The sequence below is a fragment of the Rhineura floridana genome, chromosome 3 (genome assembly GCF_030035675.1).
Source record: "Rhineura floridana isolate rRhiFlo1 chromosome 3, rRhiFlo1.hap2, whole genome shotgun sequence".
In the NCBI taxonomy this organism is placed as follows: Eukaryota; Metazoa; Chordata; class Lepidosauria; order Squamata; family Rhineuridae; genus Rhineura; species Rhineura floridana.
In genome coordinates, this window is record NC_084482.1 from 43,555,984 (window position 1) to 43,568,653 (window position 12,670).

The 12,670-nt window shown below is 42.2% G+C and overlaps 1 protein-coding gene across 7 annotated transcripts in view; it reads left to right on the top strand.

Moving 5' to 3' along the window:
- The window catches only part of CEP112 (centrosomal protein 112), a 433,937-nt gene that overhangs the window by 84,577 nt on the left and 336,690 nt on the right, over nucleotides 1-12,670 (top strand). For 4 of the 7 annotated variants that reach the window (XM_061615587.1, XM_061615581.1, XM_061615582.1 and 1 more), the window contains 2 exons: nucleotides 1,542-1,625; nucleotides 2,037-2,180. In XM_061615587.1, the coding sequence (XP_061471571.1) occupies nucleotides 1,542-1,625; nucleotides 2,037-2,180 (228 nt within the window). The remainder of the gene's footprint in view (nucleotides 1-1,541; nucleotides 1,626-2,036; nucleotides 2,181-12,670) is intronic. The other 3 variants (XM_061615584.1, XM_061615586.1, XM_061615583.1) reach the window with 2 other exon arrangements.

The following is a 12,670-nucleotide window of genomic DNA, read 5'->3' on the forward strand; positions in this document are numbered from 1 at the left end:
AATAATATTTCTATATAAAATTCCCATGGACTTTTCCCTCATAGAAGGATCTTGTAATAATCATACTATTTTGCATGTTCTTCTTTAAAAAGAGTTTTAAAAAATTGTTGTTGTTATTGTTGTTGTTGTCTTTCCAAAACTGGAACTCACGGCGGCTTCCAGATAAAAATACATGTAATTAAAAACATACAAAGTCTACATTAAAATAAGATTAAACTATTTCCAATATTAAAACCATACACACATATAGCTAAAAGAGTTCAAACTAGTTTAAAAATAATATAATAGATATTACCAATGCAGCACCCTTCACGCCCTATCCTTAACAGCCTTCAATTCCAAAGGATTGTTGGAATAAGTAGGTCTTTGCTTGTCGGTGGAAGGACTGCAAAGAAGGGGTCATTCTTACCTCCCTAGGAAGGGAATTCCAAAGCCTAGGGGCAGCCACTGAGAAGGCCCTCTCATGCATCCCCACTAGTCGTACTTGAGAAGATGTGGGTATTGAGAGAAGGGCCTCTCCTGAGGATCTCAGGGCCCAGGCAGGCTCATACAGGGAGATAAAAAAGTAAAGGTGTCCCTGCACTTACAGTGCGAGTCATTTCCAACTCTTAGGATGACGTCTTGCGACGTTTACTAGGCAGACCGTATATATGGGGTGGGATTGCCAGTTTCTTCCCCGGCCTTTCTTTACCCCCCCCCCCCAGCATATGCCGGGTACTCATTTTACCGACCACGGATGGATGGAAGGCTGAGTGGACCTCCACCCCTTTTACTGGAGATTCGACTTCCTCTTTCCGTTGGAATCGAACTCCAGCCGTGAGCAGAGCTTCGACTACGTTACTGCCGCTTACCACTCTGCGCCACGGAGGGTCATGATACAGGGAGATATGGTCTGATAAATAGCCTGGACCTAAGCCATATAGGGCTTTATAGGTCATCACCAGCACCTTGAATTGTGTCCGGAAACAGACTGGCAACCAGTGGAGCTTTTTTAACAGGGGGGTAGTATGGTCCCTGTAACCAGTCCCAGTTAACAACCTGGCTGCAGCACGTTGAACCAGCTGAAGTTTCCGAACAGTCTTCAGAGGCAGCCCCACGTAGAGCGTGTTACAGTAATCTAAATGGGATGTAACTAAACGGGATGTTAGTATTTTAATGGAGTTTACACACACTGCAAATGCCCAGTAGTGGAAAGTTAACATTTGAACGTACCCCCAGTTGCATCTTGTACCATTAGGTCCCATCACAAAGATGAGCTATGATTTGTTAACTCAGGGCTACCAGCCTGGTGCCCACAGGTACCAGTGCACCTGCCAGTTCCTCTTTTTGTACTCCCTAAAGGTCTTGGTAAATATCCTCTCAAAAATGTATAATGCAAAAAATGGAGGGGCACGCCTGCATCATTTTGTGTTCCTGTGTCTTTTTCTGTTCTTTTAGATGTGGCAGACATTTTGTGTTATGCCACACCTCCACAGCTGCCATTCTGTGTTACACCATGGCAACTGTGGCACAATTTTTATGTTATGCCACTTGCTCCACAGCAGACATTTTGTGACGGACACTATGACACTTTGTCAGAACTCCAAATGGCCCAAAAAAGGTTGGCGACCCCTGGGTTCACAAAGGTAAGCCAACTGACTACATCAGTATTCATAGAATCTCTGTCACGCCATTGGTCTGGTTTGCTTGACCAAGGAAGCAGAGAACTACACAATCCTTATGGCACAATATTGCCTTGTTTAACCCCTCTTTCCTCAGACATGGAGTAGTTGGATACTTTGGCTAGGTTATCTGAGGTAATGAAAGAAGGCATTTCCAAATACCTTATCTGTAACTCTCCCTCTTCTCCCTGCCTCTTCAACTGTTAGCATATGTAAATGTTGCTTGATGGTATAAATAGAAGAAAAAAGGCAATGATACAGATATCCTATCAATAAGGAAATAATACTTTTAATATTCTTGTAGAATAGCATTTCATAAAACTACTACTGTTTTAGGAGCTACTGAATTGTATCCTAATTTTTGTTTGTGTTTAGTTCCATAATGCTGTGGCTGAAATGGAAAAGGAAAAGTTTGACCTTCAGAAAAAACACACAGAAAATATCCAGGAATTACTGGAGGATACAAATGCACGTCTCAGTAAAATGGAAGCAGAATATTTGGCACAAATCAAGGCAACTGTAAGTGTTATGTAGCATCCAAAGGTGGAAATTTGTATTATTTGGGTGTCATGAAAACCATCTTGCAGTGCTGATTTTCTTAAAGCATAGTGTTCCACAAGGCTGTTACTTGAAATAAAAGTTGAGGTAAAATATTTCTCCTTGTCACAGAGATATGCATTAAATATTTTCAGGCTGAAAATTATTTTCACATTTGTGCAGTACAAGACTGAAAATGGCGACATAGCTTTTATAAATGGATAGTTGAAGGGGAACACTATTGTTTTCCAAACATTGTCTCTCCACACCCTCACCCTAGGTCACACAAGGTTTCACTTTGCTTCTATGTTGTTTTGGACATAATTCCTGAAAATTTTATTTTATTTTATCAATTTTACATCACACCCTTCCTCCCAGAGATTTAGTGTGAGATTTTTATTAAAGGGCAATAATGGTTCAAAACTCCAGCTAAAGCATTTCTGCTGCTTTTCAGTTCTATAGGGAATAAATCCTGAAGAGGTACAAAACTTGCATCTCAGAGTGGGCCTTCACTTTTATGCTGATAGGGCTAATCAGCAACTGCTTGCTCTTTGGGATGTAGTTTAGCTGTATCATTGAAATAGTCATCAAATGGGTTTCCTTATTTTATAGGGTGGATTACTTTCTTATCATGAGTATATCTTCTGAAGATCCATAGCTGACCATATGTTTAATCTTTATTTTTATTTATTTATTTAAAATATATCTATCTATATATATTTCTCTCTATATATATTTCTATAAATTTAATGTAGAAGGCATAAAATCAGTGTCAGGCTCTACCTTCAGTCCCTCCCAAAGGCTCTCCGGAACAAGATCATTTTCAGAAGTCTCCGGAAAACCATCAGGGAGGGAGCAGAGCTGACTTCTTGGGGTAGGGTGTTCCAAAGCTTGGAGACCACGGCTGAAAAAGCTCTCTCCCGCGTGCCTGTCAGTCTAACGTCTTTCACTCCAGGCACGCAGAGGAGACCAGAGGCAGATGATCTTAAATCCCGGGCAGGTACATATGGGCGTAAATGGTCCCTCAGGTACATTGGTCCAAGGCCATTTAGGGCTTTAAAGGTCAGAACCAGCACTTTGAATTGGGCCCGGAAGCAAATTGGGAACCAGTGGCTCCCTGTGCCGTGCTCCAGTTAACATTCTGGCTGCTGCATTTTGAACCAACTGTAATTTCCGAACCGTTTTCAAAGGCAGCCCCACATAGAGTGTGTTACAGTAATCATGTGTCACTGTGGCCAGGTCAACTGCCTCGAGGAATGGATGCAGCTGGTAGACCAGTTTGAGTTGCCCAAAAGCACTCCTGGCTACCGCAGCCACCTGATATTCAAGCAGCCAGGCAGGATCCAGGAGGACTCCCAAACTGCAGGCCTACTTCTTCAAGGGGAGTGCAACCCCATCCAGAACAGGTTGCAACTCTGTGCCTGGTGCAGTTTTTCTCTTGACCAGCAGTACTTCCGTCTTGTCTGGATTAAGTTTCAGTTTGTTAGCCCACATCCAGCCCTTCACAGCCTCCAGGCACCAGTTTAGGATGAGCACTCCCTCCCTGCAATCAGGTGGTAGGGAGAGATAGAGCTGAGTGTCATCAGCATATTGATGATATTGTATTCCAAATCTCCTGATGACCTCTCCCAGCGGTTTCATATAAATGTTAAAGAGCATGGGAGACAAAATGGAACTTTGCGGTACCACACAGTCTCCCAGCACCACTTTTTGGGTCCTGTCCGGCAGGTAGGACCGGAGCCACCATAAAAGAGTGACTTCCAATACCATGTCAGCTAGACGGCCCAGACGGATACCATGGTTGATCGTATCAAAGGCCGCTGAGAGGTCCAGCAGCACCAACAGGGATGCACTCCCCCTGTGTGATGCATGGTGTAGGTCATCAAGGAGGGCGACCAAGGCAGTGTCTGTCGTGTGACCAGGCCTGAAGCGTGATTGAAAAAGGTTTTATTAACATAAAAACATGTTAATGTTTTTAGCATGGGATGTTTGAACCTATGCTAAGTTTTAAGCTGTGATAAATCTGCTCAGCATTGTCTCCTGTTAGTTCTATTACCCAATTTTAATGTTTCTTCAAGGATGTTTGCTGTATAGGATGCGAAGAGACCTTTTCAAAAGAATTGTTCAGTTAGATAGGAAAGATTTCCCCCCTTTTTCTTTTATTTCCTTGTCCTGAAGTGATCTACTGGGGTTAGTTGTTTTTTAGTTGTTTTGGGGGTCAAGATTTAATTTTGGAGATTCATTTTTGCTGTTATTTGGACTATAGCATATTTTTGTTAAACACTGTTGTGAAGTGTGTGGGGATTGTTTAATTGTATATTTATTGAGATGTTCTCATTTGTTGTTGTTTATTATTGTTTGGCTACTTATATACTGTGTATATTTATATGTTAAAAATAAAAATGCTACTTATTTGCTGGGAAATTGAAGATTTTTATCTAGGCCTTTTTATAAAGTGTTTGGTTCTCTTATTGTGACACATTTAAATGTTTTTTCTTTTTTTTAATAATGTTATTTGTTATTTAATTTTGAGAATTGCATTATTGTATTTATGCTTTATGATGTGTTATATTCGTGTTTTTGTAAGCCGCCTTGAGGGCCTTTTGGCCATAAGGCGGGACATAAATTTAATAAATAATAAATAAATAAACAATCTACTTTCTGATTTGCAAGTTCAATCAGTTTAGTGTAGGGAGTGAAGAACATGGAGGATTGGAAGGTAGGGAAGGCCAGATCACTCTTTCTCGGGTCTGTATTAATTTCACATGTGTTTATTTATAAGCCTGTTTATTAATCATCATATTTTAAAGAAAATAAACCTGTACAAAAAAGGTATTTAAATACATATTAAAATACAGTGATAGCAGGGGGGTGGGGGTCAAAGGATGCACCCATGTTGTAGGGCTTCTGCATTATAATGAAAACTGCACTGTAAAGGTTAAAGCCAGTGAGTACAGTGCTGTACTGGTTCCTAGAGAAGCAAAAAAACCCACTGCTGCTACCACTGAGGAACTGGGTGGGAAGGAAGAAGCAGGGAGGATAACAGGCGGAAAAACAAGTTACTGTAATAATAAAGCTCTACAGACAATAATGTAAGAACTTGAAGAAGGCTTGAGAGATAAGCATTCGTTAGGAAAAAACTGCCAGGAAGAAAAAGGAAGGGAAGGAGAGGGATGTCAGGAAACAGTTTTTTAAAAATGCTGAGAGGAATAAAGACTCAGAAACACCTAGGGGAATCAAATGGAGGGTTCACCTGGGCCAAGGAGCATAGAGCACAAAAAACACAAACAGGTATAATAAACAGAAACATAGATTGTACAGTATTTTACTCAGGGGACATGGTCACACCTGCGGTGTATCCAATTGAATGTTACAATGAGATGTGTGATATTGAACTTCCGCTGTTCTTGTTTATCACAAGATATGCCTTTAAACACTTATTTTATCTCAATATACACATTTCTAAATGCATTTTCTCCTAAAATAAGCTGTTTTAATGCATTTTATTCCTTTTTTAGGCAAGAATTTATTGCAAAATTCAGAAAGTGTCAAATCTGCATAGCAATTACATTCTGATCTTTATATTAGTCTAGGAAGTTTGAATTAGGTCATTCCACTTAACAAATGAATTTCTCCTCCATCCCTGCTTTGGCAGACAGAACTATTGGGGAAAAATGGATACTTTTCTTAGGCAGTGGCAGGTCATCAGACTTGCATCTAGAAAGTGGCTTCTCCTCTGTTTTGGAAAGGCTGAACCAAACTAAGTAGAGACCCAAGGAGGGAGACTCACTTGTTGGCAGTGATAATCAAAGTGGTAGGTAAGACTTTACTGAGTTCCTTATTTTACACTTGGGGCCAGATCTGATCATATTTTACAATAGTTTTCATTTTTCTCTTCATTATGATTGGACACAATAATCTTTTCTTTCTCTGTTTTTAATACCTTCTTTTCCAGACCGAGATAGTGGAAGGAAAGAGGGGAGCAGAAGCACAACAAGGAGGAAGAAGTTGCTAGTGTAACTTCCTCACCCCTTACTATTAACTCACTAGGTGGCCTTAGATAAGCTATTATTCTCTCATGGATAATACTGGCCCTTCCTTCCAGGGCTGTTATAAGAACAATTACATGCATGTGTTTGAAGCACTTTGAACATTTAAAATTTTCTAGATCTCTTTCAATCAGAGTTTAGGCCCAGTTTTGACACTGAAGTTGCTTTGGTCGACCTGTATGATGATGCATGAGAAACAGGAGGAGTGTGTCCCTGTTAACTCTCCTTGATCTCTCACAAGCTTTCCGTACCATTGACCATGGTATTCTTCTGGAGCAGCTGTCTGAGTTGGGGGTGCATGTGTTCTGCAGTGGTTTCAGTCTTACTTGGGTGGTCATCTTCAGAGGATGGTGCCTGGGGAATGTTACTTAGCCCTGTGGTGTCTTCACTGTGGGGTTCTGCAGGGTTTGATTTTATCTCTTATGCTGTTTAACATCTACATGGAACCCCTGTGTGGGGTCATCCAGAGTTTTGGAGTATGTTGCAGGAGTACACTGATGACACAGCTGTACTTCTCTTCATCTGCAGGAATGGCTGTGCTAGATTTATGTCTTCCCTTGGTAATGGATTGGATAAGAGCCAATAAACTGAAGCTTAATCCAAACAAGACTGAAGCACTGTTAGTGGGTGGCTCCCTAGACTGAGATGGATGGGATGTGGTCTGCTCTTGATGGGGTTACACTGCCTCTGAAGGAGCAGGTATGGAGCTTGGGGGTATGTTTGGATTCATTAGTGTTGCTTGAGGCTCAAGTGGGCTCAGTGGTGCTGAGTGCTTTCCATCAGCTTCGACTGGTGGTCCAGTTGCACCCTTATCTGGACAGGGACAGCCTAACTTCTGTTGTCTACGCTCTGGTAACCTCTAGGTTGGACTACTGCAATGGATTATATGTGGGGCTGTGTTTCAAGATGATTCAGAAACTGCAGCTGGTGAAGAATTTGGTGGCCAGAGTATTGACCGGGATAAGTCAGTCTAAGCATATAACACCAATTCTGGCATGACTGCACTGGCTACTAATTTATTTATTTATTAAATTTATATCCCACCCTTCCTCCCAGAAGGTGCCCAGGGTGGCAAACAGAACACTAAAAGCACTCAAACAAAGCACTAAAAGATTTTGAAGCATATTAAAACAAAACGTCTTTGAAAACATAAAAAAAAATCTTAAAACCATCTTTAAAAAACAGCTTTAAAAACATCTTAAAAAGCAATTCCAACACAGACGCAGACTTGGATAATGTCTCTACTTAAAATGCTTGTTGAAAGAGGAAGGTCTTCAGTAGGCACGGAAAAGATAACAGAGAGAATTCCAAAGTGTCAGTGTAATGGCACTAAAGGTCTACTTATATTGTGCTGAATGGACCTCCTGATAAGATGGTATTTGCAGGAGGCCATTGACGGGGTATATAAGGGGTTAGACAATTTTTCAGGTATCCTGGTCCCAAGCTACATAGGGCTTTGTACACCAGTGCAATTATTCAGCAGCTGGGTCACATGTTGGCGATACCCTGCCCCAATGAGCAGTTGCGCAGCTGCATTTTGCACTAGCTGCAGCTTCCGGACCAACTCCAGGGCAGCCCCACATTGTCATGAGCCCCGTGGAATGGGCTTGGAGTGATGAGGACAATGACGAGGAGCCAGACTTGGATTTGGGGGAAGGCACTAGTGATGTACCTACAAGCACTTCATCTTGAAGGCTTCCTTGCCACTGCCACTGATAGCTCCGCCCCTGTAGATCAGTTTACCACTGATGAGACACTGCCTGGTCAGGATGATGTCTCTCCACTTTCCTTTCATCTCCCTTCCTTGCTCACCCTCTTGTCACTGCTGCTGTGCAGTCCCCCTTCTGAGAAGGAGGACCTTGCTGAGGTTGTCCAACTGCCCTCCCCTCTTACGTGTAGGCTGTAGTGGAGGCAGGCCCAAAGTGTTCTCATTGTTCCTCTGAGGAGAAGTGCTTGCGTGTGCATGCTCTCCCAACAGTGACACTTTCCTCATGAAATAGGAAGTCCGCCCATCCTTACAGGGCTGGTAAGGAGGTGTGTCTTAATTGCTGTGAAAACATCTTAGTGCAGTGTAGTTGTGCCTAGCTATTCCTATGTAATCTGTACACTGATTCATGAAGTGCTGTGTACTCAAACATTCTATTAAAGAATAGCACACCTATGTGTCCTTGTCTGTCTGAGACTGGTTTGGGCAGGACACAAACAGAATGCATTACAGTAATCCAGCCTACATATTACCAGTATGTGGACAACAGTGGTCAGGTTATCCTGGTCCAGAAAGGGCCGAAGCTGTCTTACCAGCTGATGTTGATAAAAGGCACTCCTAGCAACTGAGGTAACCTGGGCCTCTAGTGACAAAGGTGGATCCAGGAGCACCCCCAGACTATGAACCTGCACTTTCAGGGGGAGTACAGCCCCATCCAAAGCAGGCAATTGAGTAATTATCTAGACTCAGAACACCTACTCACAGTGCCTCCATCTTGCCAGGATTCAGAGTGAATTTGTTGGCCCTCATCCAGCCCACCACCCACCACTGCACTGGTGCAGGGTTTGCACAGCCTCTCCCGATTCAGATGTTACAGAGAATAGAGCTGGGTATCATCAGTGTATTGCTGACACCTTGCCCCAAATCTCACTCATTTTTCTTTCCCCCTTCCAAAGGGAGTGAAATGGGAGTAAATCAGCAGTGTACGCTACTTGTTCATGTAAACCATAGTTTGCCATTTTGTTTCCTCCTAAATGAGAAGAGCGGAGGGAGCTGTCTCAGCTGGTCCAGAGGATATACAAGCGAGCCAGCTCTGGTGAGACTGAGTGAACAAGCAAGAGTAAGCAAGCAGGGAGCTGTGATAGGCCTCTTTAAATAATATGTATGTATCATGTAAGTCTGTATAATTAGTGCTTTGAAGTTGCCCACCTCAGAGTTGTAATGAAATGTACTTTTAAAAGGTAAACTGTTTCTGCACCCATTCCCCCCCTCCAGGAAGTCTGGGTGTACAACCAGAGTGTAGCTCTTAAATCAACAAGTCTGAGCTTAATTGTAAACATTGAAGAGACCGGGAAGAATACCTTATTAGGATTCTCCGAATGTCCAGTAGTAATCTTACCTAAGATTTGATACAGATCTGTGAGAATGTCTGCGAGAAATTTCTTGTGAGAAATGTCTGTGAGAACAGAAAAGTGTTGCAATTTCAGATTGGATGATATAGATGAGAGACTATAAAGAGAGATTACAAATGCAGTTTTTTTATCAGTCCTCATGGAATGGTCATATGCTGCTGCCAGTTTGCCTAATTGCTGAGTCTTATCTGAGACTTATCTGTGACGTATCTGAGTCCCTGTGTGTGAGATTTAAATTCTCATTCTTTTCTATCTATGTGTTAAGATATCTAGATTGTATATTGTGTGAAATTCTTAAAGCATATATTCTATTACTTAATAACCTTTGGTTTTGTATGGTATTATTAATTCTGATTTATTGATTTACTGGCTATGGCCAGACTTATGTATGCTCATATATACTCATATAGAAGCTCCTTCCACTGTGGAACTCTTTTTTTTTTACCGTGATTTATCTTTAGTCCTACCCCTGAGATAAATCTTTGGTGAGTGTTTCTTCTTTAAGTCTCGCTGTTCAGATACACTGCTATGGTAACTGTAAGCCTAGGTGAGTGCAGCTGCTACATACTGCTTTAGGCTGAAGGGAAAAGTGAAGAACCCTTGAATCTGTGTGTGGGCACGTAAGAGATCGTTCAAACATTTCAGAGCGCTAACAGAATTTGGCAAAGGAGGTGTAGAGAGGAAGAGACAAAGGCAACGAGGTGAGTGACCCAGGAGGCTGTGTGTTCTGAGTCATCGTGTGCTCTGATGCTGAGTGCTCTGGCCATGTGCTCTGAAGGGCTCCATAGCAGCTTAATTGGAAGGGATATGGCCTGATAGCCATTGACTAAAGGGGTGTGGCCTGATAGACATTGATTGAAGGGGAGTGGCTTGATAGTTGTTGATGAAAGGGGCATGGCCTGATAGCTGTTGACTGAAGAGAGCTGTCTCAGCTGGTCCAGAGGGTATACAAGTAAGCCAGGCCTCAGAGAGCGAGCAAACAGCAAAAGCTAACAGGAGTTTGGCAGTAAAGGTATAGGGAGGAAGAGACTAAGGCAAAGAGATGAGTGACCTGGAATAACTCACGGAGATAGTGTGCTGTCACCATATGCTTATCTGGGTAGGTAGAAAAGCTGAAGGGCTCCATAGCAGATTGAGAGGAAGGGGTGTGTCCTGATAGCTGGTGAATGAAGGGGTGTGGCCTGATAGCTGCTGAGTGCAACCAGCAGCAGCTGTGTGTGCTGGGAGTTTGATTCTGTTTCCTGACTCAGCTCTCTCTGATCTGATCAGTTATATCTCGGCTGGTCCTGAGGATATACAAGTGAGCTAGCTCTCAGAGAGTGAGTGAATAGGGAGAGCTAACAGGAGTTTGGCAGTGGAGGTCAAAGGGGAGGTCTCTGACAACTTTTTTTTTCTTGTAGCACTCACCGCATATGCTCCTGTTTACCCTGAATTAGGACAGGACAAAGCACAGGCCATTCCAATACAAGTAGAAATAAATAAATGAAAGGTAGTAGAGACTATGGACAGGAAGGACATCCCAGTGGTGGTGACCTGCTGAGTGTGTGCAGTGTTTATTTCCTTGCCTGAGAACAATATGGCATATGCATGCAACAAGTGCAAGCTGGTGTGGCTGTTGGAAGAAAAAGTGAGAGGCCTGGAGCCACAGGTGGTATAAGAGTACAAAAGAAGATAAAGGGTTCTTAGACATAATGCTGAAACAACAGCAAAGAGAAGCACAGGAGGTGGAAGAAAAGCAGCATGTTAAAGCACAAGAGTAGACTGCTGTGGAGAGGAACAACGAAGTGGAGGAAACACTGGAAAAGGGTCACAGTTAGGAGCAGAAGAGCTAGAAGACACCCTTCACTGGTAGAACCATGGGACCTCTTTCAGGCACTTGAGAATGAGATTTGAGGACAGCCTGCAGAGGAAGAATCACAGGAGACCCCATGTGACAGTGAGTGAGAGAATGAAGCTCAGTCAAGCAGAGGCAATGAAACCATGCCCCACGACAAGTAGAAAATAGTAGAGATGTGAAATTCCTGGAAATGTTGAAGCCACGGAACACCCCCCCCGTTTTCCCCTGTTCTTTTAAAAAAAAAATGGATATCTTCAGAAAAATTGAAAAAATGCAATATTAACACTTTTTACAGATTGAAAGTCACTTTTTTCCTTCAGGAACATAAAGTGTAATTATGCACAAGTTGGTTTGACATAAAATTATCACATTTGGTATATTAAAAGTACATTTTATTCAAACAATTATTACAAATTGAGTTTGAAATGGAAATGTACTGCCTTCAAGGCAATTCCGACTTAAGGCGACCCTATGAATAGGGTTTTCGTGGTAAGCCGTATTTAGAGGGGGTTTACCATTGCCTTCTTCTGAGGCTGAGAGGCAGTGACTGGCCCAAGGTCACCCAGTGAGCTTCATGGCTGTGTGGGGATTCAAACCCTGGTCTCCCAGGTCGTAGTCTAACAGTTACTTTTTAAAACTTTTACTTTTTTTGTAACAAATGGGGCTACAAACTCCTGAACTGTAAGGAACGTCTTTCGTTTTGCCAGTTTGTGAGCAGGCAAAAAGAAATAAAAAAAAACACAGAAGGAACTATCAACATTAATAACAAAGAAAATCATTTATGTGTCCGCTAGTCCTCCACAGTGTCAAGCAGACATAAAGCACCCTTTCCCATACAAAGAACTGAGGAAAAGGGGGGACCAAGATTCAGTGAAACATTTTATTCATCATGCTAAAACAAAACATTCCATAATCCATTTTTCCTCATTATTTCCAATTTTTTTTTAAAGGCTAAGGAAAAAAAGGGGTTTTCCTGAATTTTTCTTGTTTTTTTCTGGGCCTTCACATCTCTGGAAAAGAATAATGATAGTGGGAGTCTCCTTACTGCATGAGATTGAAACCCAAGTATGCTGAGAAGACCCATGGACTTGCCAGATTTGCTGTCTCCCTGGAGGACGTATTACAGATGTGACTGAAGGGTTGCCGTAACCCAGAAAGTCCACTGATACTTATCCCTTCTCATCCGTATGGGAATGAATGATACTGCCAAATGGAGCTATGAAGAAATAATGTCAGACTTTAAAGCTCTGGGAAAGAAACTCAAGGACTTTGGGGCCCAGATAGTTTTCCTATCCATCCTTCCGGTACTTAAAAGAGGAGTAGAAAGGGAAAGAAAAATACTCCAGGTGAATGACTGACTACAAAAGTGGTGCTGATGTGAGAGATTTGGGTTATGGAACCACAGGCTACACTTTCTGGAAGATGGATTACTGGCAAGTGATGGGTTGCACCTCACAAGGACTAGGAAG